Source organism: Rhinatrema bivittatum, chromosome 15 (assembly GCF_901001135.1).
Source record: "Rhinatrema bivittatum chromosome 15, aRhiBiv1.1, whole genome shotgun sequence".
NCBI lineage: Eukaryota > Metazoa > Chordata > Amphibia > Gymnophiona > Rhinatrematidae > Rhinatrema > Rhinatrema bivittatum.
Window position 1 is genome coordinate 66,175,713 of NC_042629.1, and position 20,821 is coordinate 66,196,533.

Consider the following 20,821-nt stretch of genomic DNA (forward strand, 5'->3'; position numbering starts at 1 on the left):
GGCTGGGCTACTACTGGCCGATCCATGGACGTGTCGGATACGGAGGCAGAAGCTCAGCAGGCTCCCCTCCAGGGTTTAAACTGTGAACCCTTTAAATCTCAGTCGTTTAAACAGTTAACATTTGTTGAACGAAATCCACATCCCTAGTCTAACAAAACTAAAAAAATAAATTACCCCCGCCACCAGATGTCCAGATCTGTCCTTAAAGGGCAAGCGCAGAATCTGAACTCGTCGGGAGGAGTCTGGAATTAGAATTCAGGGAAGGGCGGCACTGCTGCATGTTTTTTATTACAGTGGCATTTAAGAAAAAAAAAAAATATATATATATGTTCATTACCTATTCCTTCAATCACTGAGATGTGCTCTGTCTGAGTTCCAGCTAAGTGAATACGAAAAGCAATTAGGGATAAAATGTTTTAGCATCTTGTGTGATGCTGCTGTATATTACCTGAACATAGGGTAAGCGAGACGCTCGCTTCTGTAGGTCACATCGAAATCCTGAGCACTTGACGCCACTTTTTTTTGCCTCCTCCCGAGTTAGACCAATCTCGCAGACATCAATAGGAAAACAGCATTAAATCAGCCTTGTCTAAATAAACAGGTTGAACGTGATGAGCAAGGCTTCACTTTCTAGAGAGAGGCCGTGGTCAGCTTTAGCCCATGACTGTCAAGTCCTTATCATTGGAGAACACGGAATAGCCTTAGTGCTCTGAAGGACGGCAGCACAGCTCAGAAAGAACAGGCAGGAAATAATAGTATAATATTTATTATTCACTCAGCACCGTGCTAGAAAATTCCCCTGGTTCCAATATGGTCTGTTCCAACAAACTTGCAATTTAGAGGGGGAGGCCTTTAAAAAAAAAATTTTTGCTCCTTTTTTTTTTTTTTTTCAAAATGTATTTGGTTTCTTTTCGTTTTAGTGCTTAAACAATGTAGTAGCTCACTAAGACAAGCACCAAAAAGCTTCGTTAAACTCTGGAATTTGTTGGCAGAGGATGTGGTTAGTGCAGTTAGTGTAGCTGGGTTTAAAAAAGGATTGGATAAGTTCTTGGAGGAGAAGTCCATTACCTGCTATTAATTAAGTTCACTTAGAGAATAGCCACTGCCATTAGCAATGGTTACATGGAATAGACTTAGTTTTCGGGTACTTGCCAGGTTCTTATGGCCTGGATTGGCCACTGTTGGAAACAGGATGCTGGGCTTGATGGACCATGTTCTTATGTTGTGTGTGTGTGTGTGTGTGTGTGTGTCATTTTGCATTGGAAAGGACCCAAAAGTGAAAAATGATTTTGTTATTTCTGGGTTGTTTTTCACACAGGACAAATTTATGATTCAGCGTGGGGGAGGGAGGGTGTGGATAGAGGGAAACGAGCCAGAGACTCCCTGGGTTCACCGCTATGCCAAAGCGCCATCCCCAATGTCAAAGAAGGCAGCATGTCCCCAAATTTCCTCTGTCTGTATCCTCAACTTGAGGAAGGCGAACAGACGACAGTGTCTCTTTACCTGGTCGTCTTCCTCTCTCTGCTGGCATTCCTCTGCTTTCCGCCGGAGCTCCTCCTGAATCGCGTGAGCATACGCCAGATCCCTCTCTTCACTTTTGGCAGAAATACAGAGAAAGCAGGCTTTTTATTATCTGCACCATAAACTGGGTCGCCGACTCTCTCAGCCCAGCCTGGCAAAAGCTGGAGACCCCACTTTCCTGTGCAGTCCCAAGGTAAAAAGTCAAACAAGTTGAGCAAAGAGCCGACTCACTCAGTGAAAGAGAGTTAAAAACGCAAACTGCATACGAGGTCGCTGCCACCCAGGTAAAAAGCATATAGGAAATTTAACTGGGCAAAATCTGAATTTAAACTCATCAGTTTCAAACCCCAAAATGTTAAAGTCAAAAACAATACTTTGCAGGGCCAGCAATTCTATGGCCTTGATTTGGAGATTAGGGGAGCAAAGCATTTACCAAGCAGCCCAAGTGTATGGGACTCTGTCCTTAAAGAAACATGAAAATTAGAGCTGTTATTTATTTCTCTACGCAGGACTGTAGCTAAGGAAACAGTAAAGCTAAACAGGAGGGGGGAAAAGGGCAGGACTCTTAACTCGTTCGATAGACAATGCAGTCGTTCAAAGTCAAGTACAACACACGCAGCACTGTCCTGCAGTTATGTTTATATCAAATTGACAATCAAGAGCACATTTCTGTTTCCACACTGCTGAAGAGCAATACCGCTTTAAAGGGTGCCATGCCCGAATCCCCTCAACTTCCAGGGGCCCAGCTGAGCTTGGGTGCACTGCGGAGGTGAGGTGCTGAGAGAAGATGGTGGGGGGGCCCTTGCTCGTCGCAGAAGCAGCTCTCGCCAGCCCTTGGGATATCCTAGGCAGGCCACCTGGGGAGCAGAGCGGCTGGCAGAGACCACCAGGAGGGGAAGAAATGTGGGCAATGACCCCTAAAAAGAGGCTGCACATGGTTAAACCAATGGATCCAACGTGAGAGTGATATAGATGTAGGAATTAATGTCTGCAGAAGCATGAGTCAAGCAGTCTACAGCTTGTGACCTGGACTGGCCACTCTTAGAAACAGGATGCTGGGCTTGTTGGACCTTGGACCTTGTTGGACCTCTGACCTAGTGTGGGAAGTCTTGTGTTCTTTTGTTCTGAAATGATCGCCCCCTGCTAGCCTTCCTACTCGGCAGTTCTGAATGTTGCTGGCTCTTATGCTTTTGAATGGAAAAAGGAACATTTGAGTTATAAAGAACCAAGTCTGATGTTAATGACAGTGGTTTAGGGTGGAGGTGACGTTTGGATGAAGGAAGAGATGGAACTTCTCCTCTTTCAGCAGTTCATTCTGGACAATTTGATGGCAAAAGAGATGGATGGGGTCTCCTGACGTGTGCTGCTGAAGGGATTAGGCAGCTATACCAACCCCCTTTTGTCTGTGAAATGACTGGAAAAATAATAATAATTTTAAAAAAGGCTTAGAAAGCTAGGTTCTCATTATCCTAGGTGCCGTCGCAAAAGACAACCAAGGAGGTGAGAGGACTGGTAGGAAAATAACTTGAAATCAGACCTTGGAAGACCGAGAAGAAAGAGCAGATTGACTTACATTTGTTTCTGTTTCTGCAAACTCTGAAGCTTGCTCTGGTGGTCCTCTTCATCCTGGAGTTTCTTGGCTATTCGAATGTCCTTCTGCACAAGTTTGTTCTTCTGAATATTTGAAGCGTAGTGTTGCTCAACTGGGATGGCAGAGGGAAACAGTGTTTCAGTGAGGCGCGTGCACAGTACGACTGCAGAAATTGCACTGCAGTTATCAGAAAACACTTTAAAAAAAACAAAAAAACCCCTCAAACATTTGAAGGATTTACTGAAACGCTGCACTTTTCCACATCATTTAGCAAAGTGCAGGTAAGACATATATAGGGAGGCCAAAATTTAGGGCTACTTAGTTGGATAAATAGGGACTTATCCGGCTAATTGGCAGCCACTGGATATTTATTAATTTATTTATTTAAAAAGATTTCTATCCCGCTTCTTAAAAGTTCAAAGTGGATTACAATAAAACAAACAAAAAAAAAAATCAATGAAACAATACAAAAATAACATACAACTCTGCATGTATACATAACTAGGCTATTTGCAGCTACTGCCATTTAGCCCAATAAATATTTATCGGGCTAAGTAGATAGCTGGATGTCTCAGGGACGGGTTGTGGGCGAGGCTACTTATCTGGCTACCTTAACTGAATAAGTGCCGATAGTCACACTTATCTGGTCAAGTTAAATGAATAAGTCAGACCTGCTCGATAGCAGGTCTAAGGTTAGCCGAATATAACTTATCCAATTAACTAGAACTTATCTGGGTATATCCAGTGGCATAGCCTTGTCCTTGAATATCCCAAGTAAGTTAGCCGGATAAGTTATATCCGACTAACTTACCCCTAGTTTCATCAAACTGCTATAAATTTCTCACACCTGCGATATTTTCACTTCGCAGCTTGTGAAGTGCCCAGACAGGCATTTCCTTGTTTTGTGTTGCTCCTGGGGAAGGACAGAGAGAGTGTGTCTCTTTATAAGGCTTTCATAGTAGTTGATTATTTACATCATTCTAGGAGGGTCATCTTGTAACTCGAGGTGAGGTTTTGGTGGTGGTCTAGGGTTTTGGGGCCAGTTTTACATGCACAGTGAGAGGAACGAACAGCACAGTACACATCAGCGAAGAAATGACGTGATTTGGAATGAGGAAAGGTACAGAAAGATGAGATTTCTCTCGCCTTAGCTTGATGCATCCAAATCATGTCAGATCTTCGCTGATGTGTACTGTGCTGTTCGTACGTCTGCCTGTGCATGTAAAACTGGCCCCAAAACCCTAGACCACCACAAAAACCTCACCTCGAGTTACTAGATGACCCTCCTATAGTGGTATAAAAAGATGACTATCGTATGTCATAATGCTAGGAAAAAATGTGTAGTTACTTCCAGTGTTATTGCCCGCGAGAGCACGTATAATGCACGCGCTGTGCTATCGCACACAGCACTACCACACTGCATTTTAATTTACTCCACCCAAACACCTCCCATAATCTGCCCACCCGAATAAATTTTGCAAATTTGCATACGCAGCGCTCGCTGCGATAAATAACACATGCGTTATAGCGTTATCGTGGGCGATAGGGCCCTAACGCAATTCGATGAATGACCCTGTAAGATAGCCGTATGTTTGAATATTGGACCCTATGATCTTTGAAATTCCCTGTGAAGGCAATCCACAGACTTATCAATGAAAATTGCTCTCAAAATTTATGGCAGTGACTACTTTTTATAAAAGCAAGTAAAAGCAATGCTGGACTAAATGCTAGCACTACACTTCCATGGCCAACTTCGTGTCCTCTGTGTTGAAATACTGTGATAAAACTTTGCACCTACAGTAATTCTCTGCACGCGCGACACGTCAAAGCATTCAGAGGTAACGTTTTCAGGCGTCACTGTCTTCTCCTCCGCCTCGTTTTATATTCACTAAAAGCCATAATAAAAAAAAAAAAATCACAAGCACACACTCGTTATAGACTTGTGTCTGTAGTCTCCTTGCTTTAATTACTTTGTGTCTGCCTTAGAATCTGAGTCACTGAGGCACCATTTAATTAAAAGAAAAATGAAATATCCCGTGAAGGGGAGGACTAAGCAGGATTATGCACTCGGGAGAGCAGGGTGCCGAATTTCCAATCAGTTTCTGTACCCCAGGTGGCGGTGGTCAGGAGGGCGTGCGTATTCCAGTCACCAGCAGCCGAGAGTGCTCATTAGTCACTGGCTCCCGGCCACAGGTCTGCTCTTAGGTTTGTCCTCTGGCAATTATGACAAGTGCTGGCTGGGGATGGGTTTCTTACTGGGAATCAGAGCAAGAGGCTTCTGTACAGAGGAGACAAAAGGGGAGCAGAGTTAAAGCAGGAAGTTCTGGGTCTGAAGTCGCTCATCCAGTTAATAAGAATTCTGTCTCTCAAAGGCAACGTCTTCTCAGAAACAGGCTGAGGAGTTCGCACGTTTTTCCTCCATTTAGAGCATCTGTCATAGCAGACTTTGCCTGCTACAGTGAATCCTGTATGCTGTGCCTGGCTCTATTTCATCTTCTTATAACCAAGGTTTGTTATAAAGAGGGTCCAGCGATTGATGCGAGCAAACCAAGGAAACATGAAATTCTTGGGGTATTTTTGGTAAACTTTATGTTGAAGTATTTTCTCAGCAACATTCATCATCTTATCCACTATCAGTGAAGACAGATTACAATGAAATTGTCTGGTAGGCTACAGGGACATTGATCTTTCTTCCCGATATTTATTTTATCTTGATTACACAGTGGAGAGGCTCTGCAAAACTGAAAAACGATTCATTCAAAAAAGATGGATGGTCGTTTTCTTGGGATGAGGAACCATGGCTTTGATAAAAGCAATTTCTCTAATACGGTGTCTAGATTAGACAAGTCCCAATATGTTATGTTTTCCACATATCTGCTGAGCCACAGTCAGGCTTTTATAAAAAGCGGATCAAACAATGCTGTGATAATCAGTTTAGATTGTATTCTACACATGTATTGGTTTTTTTCCATTGTATTTATATGGCGTTGTTAGTGACAACAGCAGTGAAGTTAAGTGCCAGATCCTTGCTCCATGGCCATTGAGACTGATTGTTCATGAGAAGGTTGAGTGATTTACTCAAAGTTACACAGTAAACAAAGGAGATGTGATGTGAGCGAATGTCTCCAAGGTTCCAAAGCACCAATTATCTTACCTACTTTTGAGATTTTTGCGTTTCTGTCTACATGTGCTACACTAGAGTGAGCACTGGGATACCATTTGCATTTGAGAACACTAACAGACACTAAACTTGATAACCAATACTTTGAGCTTCCTTCTACAACCAGCTTTGGAAAAAAAAAAAAAGAAATCCAAAAGCACAAAACAAACAATGCTCATGAAATCTAACAAAATAAAATAATTGGTCCCAGAGTTGCAGGACCCACCGCTTTTCCTGTTTTGCTTTCATCATTATGGGGGTGTGCCTCCATTTGTCTAGTTTATCTTTGGAAAAGACAATGCCAGGAAAAACTCTGGTTCGTGCTCTCTCCATGTTTCATTTATGCTGAAAGCAAGACTAGCTCGGAAAACTACAGCTTGATCAAGTATCTTACTTGCAGGTTCTTTCCAGGTGACAGTAAGTCCAGAATAATGGGCAGTCTCTCTTCCTGAAGGATCTGGCCTTACAGCTCTCTTAAGGTCTAGACCATTGCTTCTTTGTTTGATACTTTAAGGGACAGATCACTAGCTATAAAAGTTGGGATTTTCTTCATCTGCTATTTAATTTTCAAAGAAGGTACTGCTATGGGTATTATCATGAACCCAGTTTAGTTCCCTTCTCCTCTGTTTGTGATATCCTAACTTGGCTTCAACACCAATGCTTGATACTATCTTTCAAACCTTTGGATTCTATCTTCCTGCATTTGTAGACCACCGAAGGGGCCTAGTAATGACTATATCCACAGATAGCAGAAAAAGCAGTCAATGTTCTGTTCCCTTCCCGACAAGATTTGACACGCTTTTAGAATGAGTCTTTATACAAGATCACCGAAAAAGCCTTTACCCTTCCCTTAAGTATTCAAATTTCCGTGTTCTTGTTTCTCTCCTAAATCAGAGAAAGACCTTTTGTGGCACAAGTCAAACGGTAAAAGGGCTGTGAAAGTCTGCGTATGGGGATTTCAGATACTCACGAAATTTAGCTCTTCTTTATACTATTAAGGAGGTGTTCAATCTTCCATTAAAGAGGCACTTAAATTTGGTTGCTTTAAAAGTTGGATGAGTTACAAACCATTCCCCCTGAAAGCATGAAGAACTGAAAATGTTGTGCAATATGCCACAAATGGACGAGGCAACATCTGTCCCTAATGTTATGCTCTCTGAAAATATTGGGATATATTTGCGAATACATGTGAGAGCAATTTTTACACTGAAGCAGAAGATCGAGAAATTTCCTCCGAGGTTTTTAATGCAAGAGTTATTTACTCCAGATTTTGGGGTCTTGGTCCGTGCCAAAGGTAACTTTGTTCACCTCCACTATAGTGCTCCAGCAGTCCAGCTGTCCCCGCCAAGCAGAAGACAGCTGGATGCTTTCACCGCAGGTTCTCTGATCCATTCAGTAGGACGGTCGGAGCACTCGGAGGCTGCACACCGGGAAGGTGATCCCAAATGGTGGGACATGCAGACTTGGTTGACTTTTTAATCCGCTAAGTGAACGTGACTCTTAAGGTTCTCGCCTCTTGAACTTTAACGGTCTCTTGCATAAAAAAATAGGAGAAGCCATTTTTCGGGGCATTTATGTAAAAGTTGGCTGCTTAGAAATAAATTCATGCTTTTCAAAGCTGACAATGTCAGCATCCTGAGCCAATGGTTGCATTTGGTGCAGGGTTTTTACAGCAACTGTCTCAATCAACTCCATTTGTACCCTCTTTAATTATAAATGATAGACTGATGAAAGCTAACTCAGAAAATGTAATTTAAAAAAAATGTAATTTATATTCCATGTTTATATTCTTCTAAAGCTGACAACGTTTGTTTGGGTTTTTTTTTTAGATGCCCTAGTGTTCTTTATAGATTAGGTAGGATGTGTATATAACAGTCATTCGTATCTATGAAACTTATTGAGCAGAGAGAAGGAAGAGCACCAGAAGATAGTAAGACGTAAACTTTCTACATATATAAGTTCCACTTCAGTCTAATTGGTCAGGCTGTAGCTTACCCCGTAAGAGAAGAGAACCTATTTATCAGCCTATATTAGTAATTCAGAAACTGGGCTACCCAAATTATAGGTGAGAGTTGAAAACAATACAGATTCTTTTTTTTTTTTTGGCTGCAAAGGTCTTTATGGACTGGACAGAAAAGCTATGGCACTAAACAATGTGTAACTTCACATCTTACTTTCTTGTTCTTGCAAGCAATGCGCCAGGGCTCCGTCTTCTAGGACAGCAAAATCTCGGCAAACTGAAAAACAAACAGGGAAACCCCTTAACGGATGAAGGCAAATGGTTAGAATTATAAACATAGTTAAACCCTTATTAAGGTGGAAATCTAAAAATAAATGGAAGGGAGGAACAAAACCAGATCCTCTTTTGCAGGCAACAAAAATCAGCGAGTGCAAAGATCTGATCTGGGTTTTATGCTGATCATCTTAATTGGATGTAAAAATATATATATATCTTTTTATATTCTTTGATCCTTAGCTAATAAAGCACACCTGTACTTTGTTTAGGTAGGTGAGGGAGAGGGGATTTTCTCAAATTTTTTCTAGTGAATTTAGATGACAATTTTCAAAGAGATTTAGCAAGGTTAACTAAGTTGTGAAAGTGCATTCATTTTATTCATTTTGGTAGTTTCTGCATGCAATATCTTTATGCTCCTAAAACTGTCGTGCATGTAAAATTGCATTCTTGTGCATAAACTACTGAAACGAATGAAATGAAAAACGCACTGGAAAAAAGCAAACGAATGAAGCAAACCAAAAATTTTGGGTGCTTAACTTCCTGAAGCTAAGCTGGCTATCTGTCTAGGTTCCCCTAGATCAGAATTATCTGCATCCCAGGGACATGGATAAGTCGGAGGAAGAAACAGTGTGCACAGAAGTAAATTTTCAAACCTAGGCCTTTCCACTGCCTGCAGAGATTGGCAGACTCAAAGTCTGCAGATACTTTATAACCGTGTAGGCAGTTTTCACAGGGAAACTGCTCCATTGAAAATTAGCTACAAAATCTGTGGGTAAAATGGATCCGCAAACTTTGCAGCAGTGCGGGTAACTGAAAATCGGTCCCCCACTCTCACCCCCATTACATCTTTATGACAGGTACAACTCTGGAAACTGAGTTCCTCCCATTTACCCACAGAATAGGTTCAGGACCAGCAACAGCAGTGCAAAATTTCGGCATCATCTTGCCGGTGTCCGTCACCCCAGTTTTTGCCTTTCCTAATGAGAATGCCAGCATGGCTGCCGATTTAACATACAACTGAGAGAGAGGTTTCTGAGTGTTGCAGACCCTAGACAACAGGGACTGGTCAGGACACACAGAGCACCATAGTGTGGTTGCTTTGGTGGATCATTTGGATATGCTGAAATACAGGTCAACAAACGAGACCTTTTTATTGAACGTGACAAAGAGAGTGCAGCTCTTGAAATGAGTCAGAAGTGGATTAAGTTAGCTCGGTATAAAAAAAAAAAAAAGCAAGCATGGCCTATAACTTGTTTGTTGATCTTTATTTCTGTGCAGAGCACCAAATTGATGTTCGGTAGTGATGTCACCCTGTTACCGGCGACTCTGAATTGTGATTTAGGCATGGAAAGCTCTGTAAACATGTCTAGGTGCTTTACAGAGAAGCACAGCTCTCCCTGGGAAGTCCACCCTCCTGCCTTAGATTGCTTTGTGGGGCAGTGATTCAGTTTTTTTACCCTTTTATCCAAAGAGATAAGCCGGTCCCTGTCTTAAAATTAAATCACATCCACCTTGAGACTTTACATCTGTTCCTGGATTCTCCCCAAATGCTTAGCAGTGCTGTCTTGACTAGATTGTAAGCTCCATGGAACAGGGACCTTGAGCTGCTAGAGAAATCTTTTTCTAGTAGTAGTTTACAGGTGCCGCCGGGCATGGAGACTAACGTTAAGGAGAGGCTGGCAGACCATGCAGATAACTTGTTTTCAAATCCGTTTCTTTTCTTACTTAACAAACTGTTGCAGAAACAGAAATAAGGTAGTAGAAAATGAATGTAAATGTATCCGCTGGCTATAAAAGGAATATTTATGCAAGAAGCCTCCAGCATCAGTGTTGAACTCTGCTTACCTGGGGAGAGAAGAGAAGGGTAAGACCCAGTGCTTCACGTTTTCTAGGGCGGGTGCTCACTTCATCTTACATTTCTAGAGTTACAGTAAGCAACCTCAACCAAGTAAGGTTTGTCTAGCATTTGACCTCTAATAAGGACTCTTTTGGGCATTTCTGAAGGGGGGGGGGGGGATATTGGTCTTCTCATTCAGCAGCCCACACGTTTATGTTGGAAACCGTTCTGCTGTCCCCTCCCCCCATGTGGTGCGGGCCTTCCTGTACAACTAACACACAACTAGCGTTTGGCGATGGAATGGGACAGAAAATGAGCAGAGGCTGCAGGGGACTTACCGCCCCGTAGAACGAGCATGTTTGATTTATTTTCAGATGTGTTCTTGGGGAAAAAAAAACCCCCCAAGAGCTATTGTTCATATCGCTGCAGTGTTTATTGGACATTAACCATAAAGAAGTGATGAAAAGAGTGCCCTGTGTGCTGAAGACACAGTTGAAGCAAATAGTTCATGGATTGCTGGTTGGAAGCCCATGGTTGGCTTGTAGGCATGCTGGATACATCCAGGCCCAAGCTCACATTAACCTAGTTATCTGCCTGCGCCCATGGGACAATGGTAAATAAAATTTGGTGCCAGGACTGCCAAAACTATTTGACCTTCAAACCATTTGACCCTCTGCCATTTGAAAGCTGCAATTCACAGCTCCTCCGTGACAGGCAGAATTTGTTTCTGGATGTTAAAGAGTCTGAAAAACAAAAATTCACTTGTTTCCTGGAGGAGGACAAAAGGCACTGAATTCCAGTGAGAAAAACCTGTTCCCTAAGCCTGCATTCTACAGGTGCCGATATTGTTACTACTAAGGTTAACTTAATCTAAAAAGCACACACAAAGCTATCGGCATAATGAAAAAAGGCTCCTTAGATGGTGCAAAACTGCAAGTCAAAATTCTCCTAGATAGGCTGGGCCTGAAATACTGCCTAACTTTTCATTATACATGATGTAGTTGGTGCATAAGAGAACACTTGAAAGCAATGCACTGCTTCTGTCCTACAGATTATACCTTTGTGGCGTATAATCTACAAGTGGAGACCCTTGGAGCTTGTAATGCCATTGTTATATATGCTATGATACTCATTAGTACTTTAGTGAAATATATTGTAACCTAACCAACCAAATATTAACTAGGCTAAATACTCCTTTGGTAGGTATAGTGTGCTAAAAGTATGATCCTGTCCTCTTCCTAGAGGAAAACTATTAATAAAGCTTTAATTTGGTGTCTGAGAGACGCATGGGATATTAAAAAAAAATAGTAAAATATTATGATGCACCAAGTGGAGACTTTCAACAAAACTGATTTCCAGCTTGGCTCACTGCCAGGCAGTTATGAAAACTCAGACTGGAGCATCACGCCCTTTGTATTCTACTTTGATGCGGGAAGCACTAGTTAAAAACACACCAAACCATAAGATCAGCTCTGAAAACTGCAGCTGAGAGCAAGGTTGCTCCAAGATCCAGACCTGCCAAATCGGTACCAACCTTTTTTTGACAACATACTTGACATGCCTTCCATTCGGACAACAGCTACTGCTTTAGCTAGAGTCTTGGTAGCTGCATTGATGCCTTGTGCATGCTTCTAAATAGCTCAGAATTTGTTATGACACGAGTCCTTAGAAATTCATGGTTACACCCTCTATAAGAATGCAGTCTGCAAGTGCCATCAACCACCCAGCGCTTATTCCACCAAAAACCGGGTGGGTTTGGTGCAGCAATTTGTCAGCACTAGAAGTGGAAGCATTTGCAAACTGTATCATGGGATGACTCTGCGGCAAACAAAAATCATTAAAATCCCTCTTAATGGGCCAGATTTCTATTTGATGCTGAAGGAGATCTTCGTGTCTTAAGGACGGTCACTTCCAACACAAGGAATCCAAGTAAACAGAGGCAGCGGTGCTGGGATGAGGCCCATCAGAACCATAGCTCCCTCTAAGCTGAGCACATGAGCTCACAGGTTTCAGATGATCGCTCACATACATTTTTCTTTCTGCTAGAATCAGAAATGCAACGCTAACACTGGCGCTCAAAAATTATTGGTTTAAAAAAATTGTTGCTCACAGGAAAAGACATTTGCACACACCTAGTCCCTCCTTGGAGGGAGCATTGATCAGAACCTCATGAATGCTTAGAAAGAAGACACGAAATAAACAGATATGGTAAGCAGAACAGGGAACGCAAAGAAGGATCTAGAAAAAGGATGTGACCAAGACATAAGAGCAACCCCACTGGATCCCCCCCCAAAAAAGCGTTAAAATATAAGAACGAATATAAGGTCAAGCAAGGAAGAGTAATAAAGAGGCAGCCACGGAGCCAGCAAATGGGCAAGCTGATATTCTGAAGATCGGAACCACTTTAATGAATACAAGAGGGTGAGGGTGGTTTAGTAAGACCTGCTTCAGCTGTAAATAGGCCAAAAACTGTAAGCAAGCTAAACATCTTCCTTTATATCCACTGCCATGGTGTGCAACACACACCACCTTCCCTGAACACCCCTTCCTAAATCAAGATCGCTCTGCTCTGGTCACCCGCTTCTTACCCCCCTCCCTCTTGTCAGGTAAAGAGATATTAACAACATAGAAACATAGAAACATATAGAAACATAGAAATGACGGCAGAAGAAGACCGAATGGCCCATCCAGTCTGCCCAGCAAGCCTCACACATTTTTTTCTCTCATTCTTATCTGTTACTCTTAGCTCCTTGTTCTATTCCCCTTCCACCCCCACCATTAATGTAGAGAGCAGTGATGGAGCTGCATGCAAGTGAAATATCTAGCTTGATTAGTTAGGGGTAGTAGGGGCAGTAACCGCCGCGATAAGCAAGCTACACCCATGCTTATTTGTTTTACCTAGACTATGTTGTACAGCTCTTGTTGGTTTTTTTTTTTTTTTTCTTCTCCCCTGCTGTAGAAGCAGAGAGCCATGCTGGATATGCATTGAAAGTGAAGTATCAGGCACATTTGGTTGGGGTAGTAACCGCCGTAACAAGCCAGCTACTCCTCGCTTTGTGATTGCGAATCCTTTTTTTTCTTCACCCCTGTCGTTGAAGCTATGCAGGATATGCGTGAAGCATCAGTTTTTTTTTTTTGGTTTTTTTTTTTTCCCCCTGCCCTTGAAGCAGAGAGCTATGCTGGAAATGCGTGATGTATCAGTCTTTCTCCCATGCCGATGCAGGAGAGAACCATGCTGGATATGCATGGAAAGTGAAGTATCAGGCACATTTGGTTTGGGGTAGTAACTGCCGTAACAAGCCAGCTACTCCCCGCGTTTTGAGTGCGAACCCTTTTTCTTCTCCTTTGCCGTTGTAGCAGAGAGCTCTGCTGGATGTGTGAAGTATCAGTTATTCTTCTCCCCTGTCATTGAAGCAGAGAGCTATGCTGTATATGCATTGAAAGTGAAGTATCAGGCATATTTGGTTTGGGGTAGTAACCGCCGTAACAAGCCAGCTACTCCCCTCTTTATGAGTGCAAATCCTTTTTTCCATTACCTCTTGCTGTTGAAGCTTAGAGCGATGTAGGAGTCACAGTAAGCATGTGTATGTTTATTTAGTAAGGGTATTGTGTCAATAGCCATCATTCTGGCGAGTCACCCACTCTTCATTGGCGACCTCTTGACTTTATGGATCCGCAGTGTTTATCCCACGCCCCTTTGAAGTCTTTCACAGTTCTGGTCTTCACCACTTCCTCCGGAAGGGCATTCCAGGCATCCACCACCCTCTCCGTGAAGAAATACTTCCTGACATTGGTTCTGAATCTTCCTCCCTGGAGCCTCAAATCGTGACCCCTGGTTCTGCTGATTATTTTCCTACGGAAGAGGTTTGTCGTTGTTTTTGGATCATTAAAACCTTTCAAGTATCTGAAAGTCTGTATCATATCACCTCTGCTCCTCCTCTCCTCCAGGGTGTACATATTTAGATTCTTCAATCTCTCCTCGTACGTCATCCTATGAAGATCCTCCACCTTCCTGGTCGCCCTTCTCTGTACCGCTTCCATCTTGTCTTTGTCTTTTTGTAGATACGGTCTCCAGAACTGAACACAGTACTCCAGGTGAGGCCTCACCAAGGACCTGTACAAGGGAATAATCACTTCCCTTTTCTTACTTGATATTCCTCTCTCTATGCAGCCCAGCATTCTTCTGGCTTTTGCTATCGCCTTGTCGCATTGTTTCGCTGTCTTCACATCATTAGACACTATCACCCCAAGGTCCCTCTCCTGCTCCGTGCTCATCAGCCTTTCCCCCCCCATCGAGTACAGTTCATTCGGATTTCCACTCCCCATATGCATGACTTTGCACTTCTTGGCATTGAATCTCAGCTGCCATATCTTCGACCACTCTTCCAGTTTCCTTAGATCTCGTCTCATTCTCTCCACTCCTTCCGGCGTGTCCACTCTGTTGCAGATCTTAGTGTCATCCGCAAAAAGACAAACCTTACCTTCTATCCCGTCTGCAATGTCGCTCACAAAGATATTGAACAGGACCGGTCCCAACACCGATCCTTGCGGCACACCACTTAAAACCGCTCTCTCTTCAGAGAAGGCTCCATTTACCATCACACATTGTTTTCTGTCCGTCAACCAATTTGCAATCCAGGTCACCACATCGGCACTCACTCCCAAGCTTCTCGTTTTATTCACCAGTCTCCTGTGCGGAACCGTATCAAAAGCTTTGCTGAAATCCAGAGACCTGTGGCTTCAGTCCTAGATCAGAGTTTATTAGAGCTCGGCCTTGCAAAGGCTTGGAAGGTAGTGTGATGGATGGAACACCAAAAACAGAAAAGGAAGTGTGGGAAGCAGACATTACACGTGCGGGGAAGATCCCAAGACTATAATCAGTCTGGCTTCTTCTCCCGGTGCAGCATATAAAGAGGGATATTGCATGGTGGTTGCACAACAAATGAGTTGTCCTGCCCTTCTCACTCGAGTATCATTAGCTGGACGATCTCTTGGCAGGATGGGTGCCTGCACTGACATTTAAACAGGGACACATTGTCATGGTTTGGAAAACAGGAATTTGGAAAGTTTTGACAAGCTTCCATTCTAGTCTGAGTACTTTTTAAATTTAAAATCTGAAAACATTTTAAGGCCATTGTGTACCAAAGCAACATTTGTTCATAATCCAGAGTCAATCATTTTGCCAAATCCAGTCTTTAAATTTTAGCTCTTTTTGAGCAAAAAGCCCCTGCCATACTATTTCCCTGCAGGTTTTCACTTGCATGATTGTTTTTTTCTTCTCCGTGGGTTTGTTTTCCTTCTGGAAGCTGCAGAAACGCAAGCCTTAAGCAAAAGATGCACCATTTTGAAACTGTTCCAGGCTTCCAGTAGCCATGTTGGCCCAGAAGAAATGTGAATTATCTGCAGCTGGCAATACCTTAGATGAGGTATAATCAGAAAAGCAGGCAAATGTATAAATATCCAGTAACACATATCAAAGAAATCGTATACTGGATCCAAATAAAAATTATCCCAAGATTTTGCAAAACTTGAATTTTCAAATCCAATTTAGGCCCCATCTCCAGATGTTCCTCCCTTAAAAAGGACCAGCGTGGTCTCAAAAGCTCATGTACATCGTATCTGGAATATTTTTATGCTGCTCCAGTTAAAAGGGATCAAAATTTAGAGAGAATACGAAAAGTGTTCAAGCCAACCGACTAACTGACCTCTTGCATGTTCGTTGGGTTTTATTTTTGCCCGATCTTTAAATCTTGACCTCCAGAGCTGGAAAAACTCCAGGCTGTAGTTTGCCCTGGGCCTCTAAAATCTGACACCTGGAACCTGCCTCAGAGATAGGAGGTGAAGGAGAGCTGCTGGGGAGGGGAGGAAAAGAAACGAAAAATAGGGGACGGGGATGCAAAGCAAAAACAGCCCCTCCCTCCCCCCAATACATTAAAAAAATATAAAATAGCAAAAACGTAGGAAAATAAGTAGGGGGGAGGGGAGACGAGAGAGAGAGAAACAAAACAAAAAAGTTAGAGAATTTTTCCTGCACTGTCACCCAAGATTTCTAAATATTTTTCCACCGCTACTTGTTCTCATTCTTACCCTTCAGCGTGGCCCACCAAGTCTTAACATCCTTCAGGTTTATTTTAACATAATAGGAAAAAAAAACCCAAGAGTACAGATGAAAAATATTTGAGTAGCAAGAGCCTCCTGTCTGAAATCTGGGTTTTTCCAATATATCATGCCTTTCATTCATTTAGTTGGTTACTGGTTTTATACGAAGGGGAAATCACTAAACAGTTGTGGATTTTGGTGGGAGATCCATGGATGCTTTAAATTACATCTGGGATCCATGGCTTTCCAGCACTCTGCATCATATGCAAATTGTGCTTGTTAATTTGTCTGAAAGAACGTGCTTTCTGAAATGTATCCCCCTTCCCACGTGAAAAAATCCAAGGGCGTGGGGCGGCGGCGCGCAAATACATAGACAGCGAACGCTTCAAGCCACATCTGTTCATTGCTTCTGGAGTAACAGCTGCATTGCACCACAAACCAGAAGGCCATCTGTGAACTCTGGCCAGAAGCACCGCCCCAAGACAGAACAGCCGTGTCTGTGCTGCTCTGCGGTTTATTCATTTATTTTTAAAATTTTTATAACGACACAAGTCCTACTAAGCAGATGACAGCCCTACTGTAACAAACCATGCTTAAAACAGGGACGTAGCTATGTGGGGGGGAGGGGTTTGGCTTGTGCTCCCTCACATTTGGCTCGGGCTCTCTCCCCTAGCAGCAGGATCATGTCACATCTGAGACGGCCCTTAAAGATGCAGCAGTTAGAAGGCCTGGAGGCTCTGGATCCCCACCTGCCTTTTAAGTAAGCTAACTTAAACAGGGAAACCCTACTCCTGTAAACTTAAACAGGGAAACCCTACCCTTGGGCTACTCCTGTAAAGATTTGAGGCCATCAAAGCCTTTCTGTTTAGTTTTGGGGTAATTATCCCCTCTCCTCTCAGCAACTGCTGTGATCGGAAGCCTATTTACATAATCGATCTATAGTAGAGAGATTAATAACTTCCATAAAGCAGCCAGGGCAAGAAGAGCCTGAAAAGACAGACAGACAATACAGAGTGTTGCCAGAAATGCAAAGGTTTTGCAGCTGCTACTGTGAAGACCCCCATGGAATGGGGTGAGGTGGGAGGCTAGCAGAGTGGGTCCCCTACACAATGTTAATCTTGAGCCCCCTCAAAAATTCAGTTCTTGCCACGTCCCTGGCTTAAACGTCAGTGGTGTCTCGCCCAAAAGAGGAAGGTGCAGGGGCAGAGAAGCTTATTACAGAAGACACAAAACGTATGGTCAAGCGAGCACCGCAAGTCAAATGGAAGAAAACAAGGGAGAGTAGCTTGTTCCAAATCTGTGGAACTCAATTCCCCAATACCTAAGACAAGAATTGGATTATTTAAAATTTAGGAAACAACTGAAATCTTTTCTATTTTGTCAAGTTTATGTGGACTGAGTTTTTACTGTTACTTTTATTGTTTTTATGTTGTTTGTTTTAACATTTGTGTATGTTTTATGATGTAATCTGCATTGAATTGCTGGAAATTGAGGAGCAATAAATAAGAGGCCAGTGTCGGCAGCAGCTAGGAATACCGCAAGGCCCTGTCCCTATAACCAACAGATCTGTAATGAACTGTGACTCATTTCTGCCATCTCCCTTTACCCTAAGGTGCCCCACGGTTTTCACTTCTCATGGCTGCTCCAAGCAGACTCCCTCCATACGCCTCAGTTGCTCAAGGCCTTGCATCCTCCGAGATCTTCCGAGTAACTCTCCGAGTTTCCCTTTTCCTAAAATCTGTTTCTCAAAGGCTTGCTCCTTCTCTCTTCCCAAGCTTCTCTTAATTTTTATTTTTTTCTCTGATTTTGAAAAAATGTAACTTTCTGTAGCAAATTTTTAAAAATCAGTTTCTTAAAGGAAGAGTAAAGAGTACTAAAAAAAAGTTGTGGTCGTTGAGAGGTTTGATTTAATGATGGGGGTCCTCATTATTGTGGCCCTTCTCGTAAGCGGGTCAGGTCTTGTAAAGGCCCTGGATTGCTGCCCTGGCCTGTATGCGCTGAGCACTCATCTCCTGTCTCCCCTGCTCCTGCGGGGCTGCCTGGCCCAGATCGGCAGCGGTGGGCAGCCCGTAGTGCAGCTGTGCAGTGCTCCTCTCCTGGGTTCCAGTGACCATGGAGGCACTAGAGGGTGGGGCCAGGGACCTGAAAAAAAAAAATGTGGCCCGCGTGTGGCTGCCTTCCCTAGATGTGTCTTGGAATGTCTGGGCCAGCCAGATCACCTTGGCTGCTACCTGTCCCCAAATCTTGCAGTGGCAGGGGATGCAGCCAGCGCAGAATTGGCCCACCTGCCACCCAGATTGAGCTGCCCAGGCTGCTCCACACGTAGGACCACCACTGATGGTAGGGATTTCTGTCAAGTTTCTGAGGCTTAAGGCTCAGTTATTCTTGGAGTTTGAGGGAGGTGCATGGGAAAAGCTTCATTTTTTTTTCTTCTTAATACATTTTTTTTGTCATTTCGAAATGTTATGTTTTGATGTTTCAGAAACGACCCAAAACAAAAGCAACGCCGTTGTCATTTTAAATGTTTGCACGTCCCCCAGGGATTATGCGAGTTTGACGTGGGGAAGGCCCATTCCAGCGCTGAGAGCCTTTCTGCATCTGCACCATTAGGTCCGTCATGCGGTGTTTAGACAGGTCTGGGGCAGCTCTGTTAACGCCAACCCTCACTTCCTGCCTGTGTTCTCTGCAGGTCTCGTGCTGAACGTGATCAGCTAAAGACTTCGTCTCCTGCAGGTCTTTCGTTCAGACCATGGAACAAGCAGCTGCAGAAAATCGGTGCAAACCCGAATCTTGCCTTAGTCTAAACTGTGCCCATACATGGACATTTTCTGCAGCTTTGAGAGAGGGGAAATCCACAGGAACAAAATCGTGAAAGTGAGATTCAGCAGAACTCACTGTGGCAACTTATCTAAAGGTCTTAAATTTAAATTTAGGGAACGGGGCAATAGTTCTGCAAAGCGTTTCTCACACGTGTCTTGTTCGCACAGGGGTTTATTTCGCCTTGGGCCTTTTTCTCTTTTTTTTTTTTTTTGGGCTTTTTGGGAATTGCACGAAATTAAAGCCTCGGGCAGAAAGATGAGCTTATATCAAAACCGTGCCAGCCGGCTGCCTCATGGGCTTTCGGCATCGATTCTGGTCCTCGTCTGCCTGACAACTTTAAAGTCTGGCCTCAAAGGTCCATTCAGAGAGCAATTTTGAAAGCGTTTTGCCGGCCGTCCTGGAGGTACGCGACCGGGTCCCAGCCCTACGCGTAGCACCGCTGCAGGGCAGCCTGAGCCACGGGGCCGGCCCAGTTCAATACCCCCTTTTCGGTTTCGTCGAGCCCCGTCTCTGCAGCTGCTTCGTCTGCGTGCCCCGGAGGGTTTGGGATAGAAACCGTTTGCTGAAGCAGAGCGCTGTTAGGTTCACGAAGTGCGCTTACGCCGATCCCCCTACCCAGTGACGTGTGCACGCCGGCTCCCACTTCCAGCACCTCATTTAACTCCCTGAACGCGCCAGGCATCCTGGAACCCAGCTCAAAATTAATGTGAACAGATGGGATGGGTCATCTCATACACAGAACATGATCTCTCTTTCCTTCGTGAGGGAGGGACTAACAATACTAAAAGGATGGCCACAATAAAAATATTCACGGCTACATCAAGCCTCTTTCATGGACTGAGTGTAAGAGGAGAGGATAATTAAAACCAAAAGGAAAGGAAGCCGATAGCAGAGAAGGACAGTACATCACTGTCATGCTGAATACCATACCACAAAAAAAAAGAGAGCCACATGTTCTGGGCTTACGACCTTCCAAAAGGAAATGGAAAATTAATTTTTGTGGTTGCAGGCTCTTGCCACAATCTGCAGTATCATGTCCTTAATTTACTGAAGTCCTTTGTATTGTTCTTATTTCACCTGAACTGACGTGAAATTAGCACTATTAACTATATTGAATTCACTAGGCAATGAAAGTTATGGGCGAGAAAACATCACTATCTTTAAATGCATAAATCAATAAATAAAATCTAGAGAAGCCCTGGTCATAGTCAGAAAAAAAAACTCTGCCACGTCCTTGGCTCCTAAAATAAAAAGTTATTTTTTTTTTCCAAACAAATAGACAGCACTTTTGATTACATCATCAGAGCTGGTTGGCCAACTTTGTGCACAAAAAAAAAAAAAATAAAACTTTACAAGATTAATTATTTTTATAATCTAAATGAGAGACCAATAAAAGACGAGGCTGTCCTGCAAGTGTGCAATTATACAGGCACATAGTGTGCTCACCCTGTACTAAGAAGCAGAACTGGCAAGATTTTGAATGTTTTTAAGGCCACCCGATTTGTAAATGGGTTTGAAAATACGACATCGCCGATGAGTCAGCCTCCCTTAATAAAC

General features: G+C 43.3%; 2 protein-coding genes across 8 annotated transcripts in view; one reads left to right on the top strand and one right to left on the bottom strand.

Annotated features, from left to right (window-relative positions):
• TNFRSF9 (TNF receptor superfamily member 9) overlaps positions 1-20,821 on the top strand; it is a 172,716-nt gene that overhangs the window by 79,801 nt on the left and 72,094 nt on the right. The window lies entirely within an intron of this gene.
• The window catches only part of LOC115076638 (coiled-coil domain-containing protein 50-like), an 87,333-nt gene that overhangs the window by 44,984 nt on the left and 21,528 nt on the right, over positions 1-20,821 (bottom strand). For all 5 annotated transcript variants that reach the window (XM_029578298.1, XM_029578300.1, XM_029578297.1 and 2 more), the window contains exons 3-5: positions 8,447-8,509; positions 3,095-3,224; positions 1,504-1,594 (exon numbers count right to left, since the gene is read on the bottom strand). In XM_029578298.1, coding sequence (XP_029434158.1) covers positions 1,504-1,594; positions 3,095-3,224; positions 8,447-8,509 — 284 coding nt within the window. The remainder of the gene's footprint in view (positions 1-1,503; positions 1,595-3,094; positions 3,225-8,446; positions 8,510-20,821) is intronic.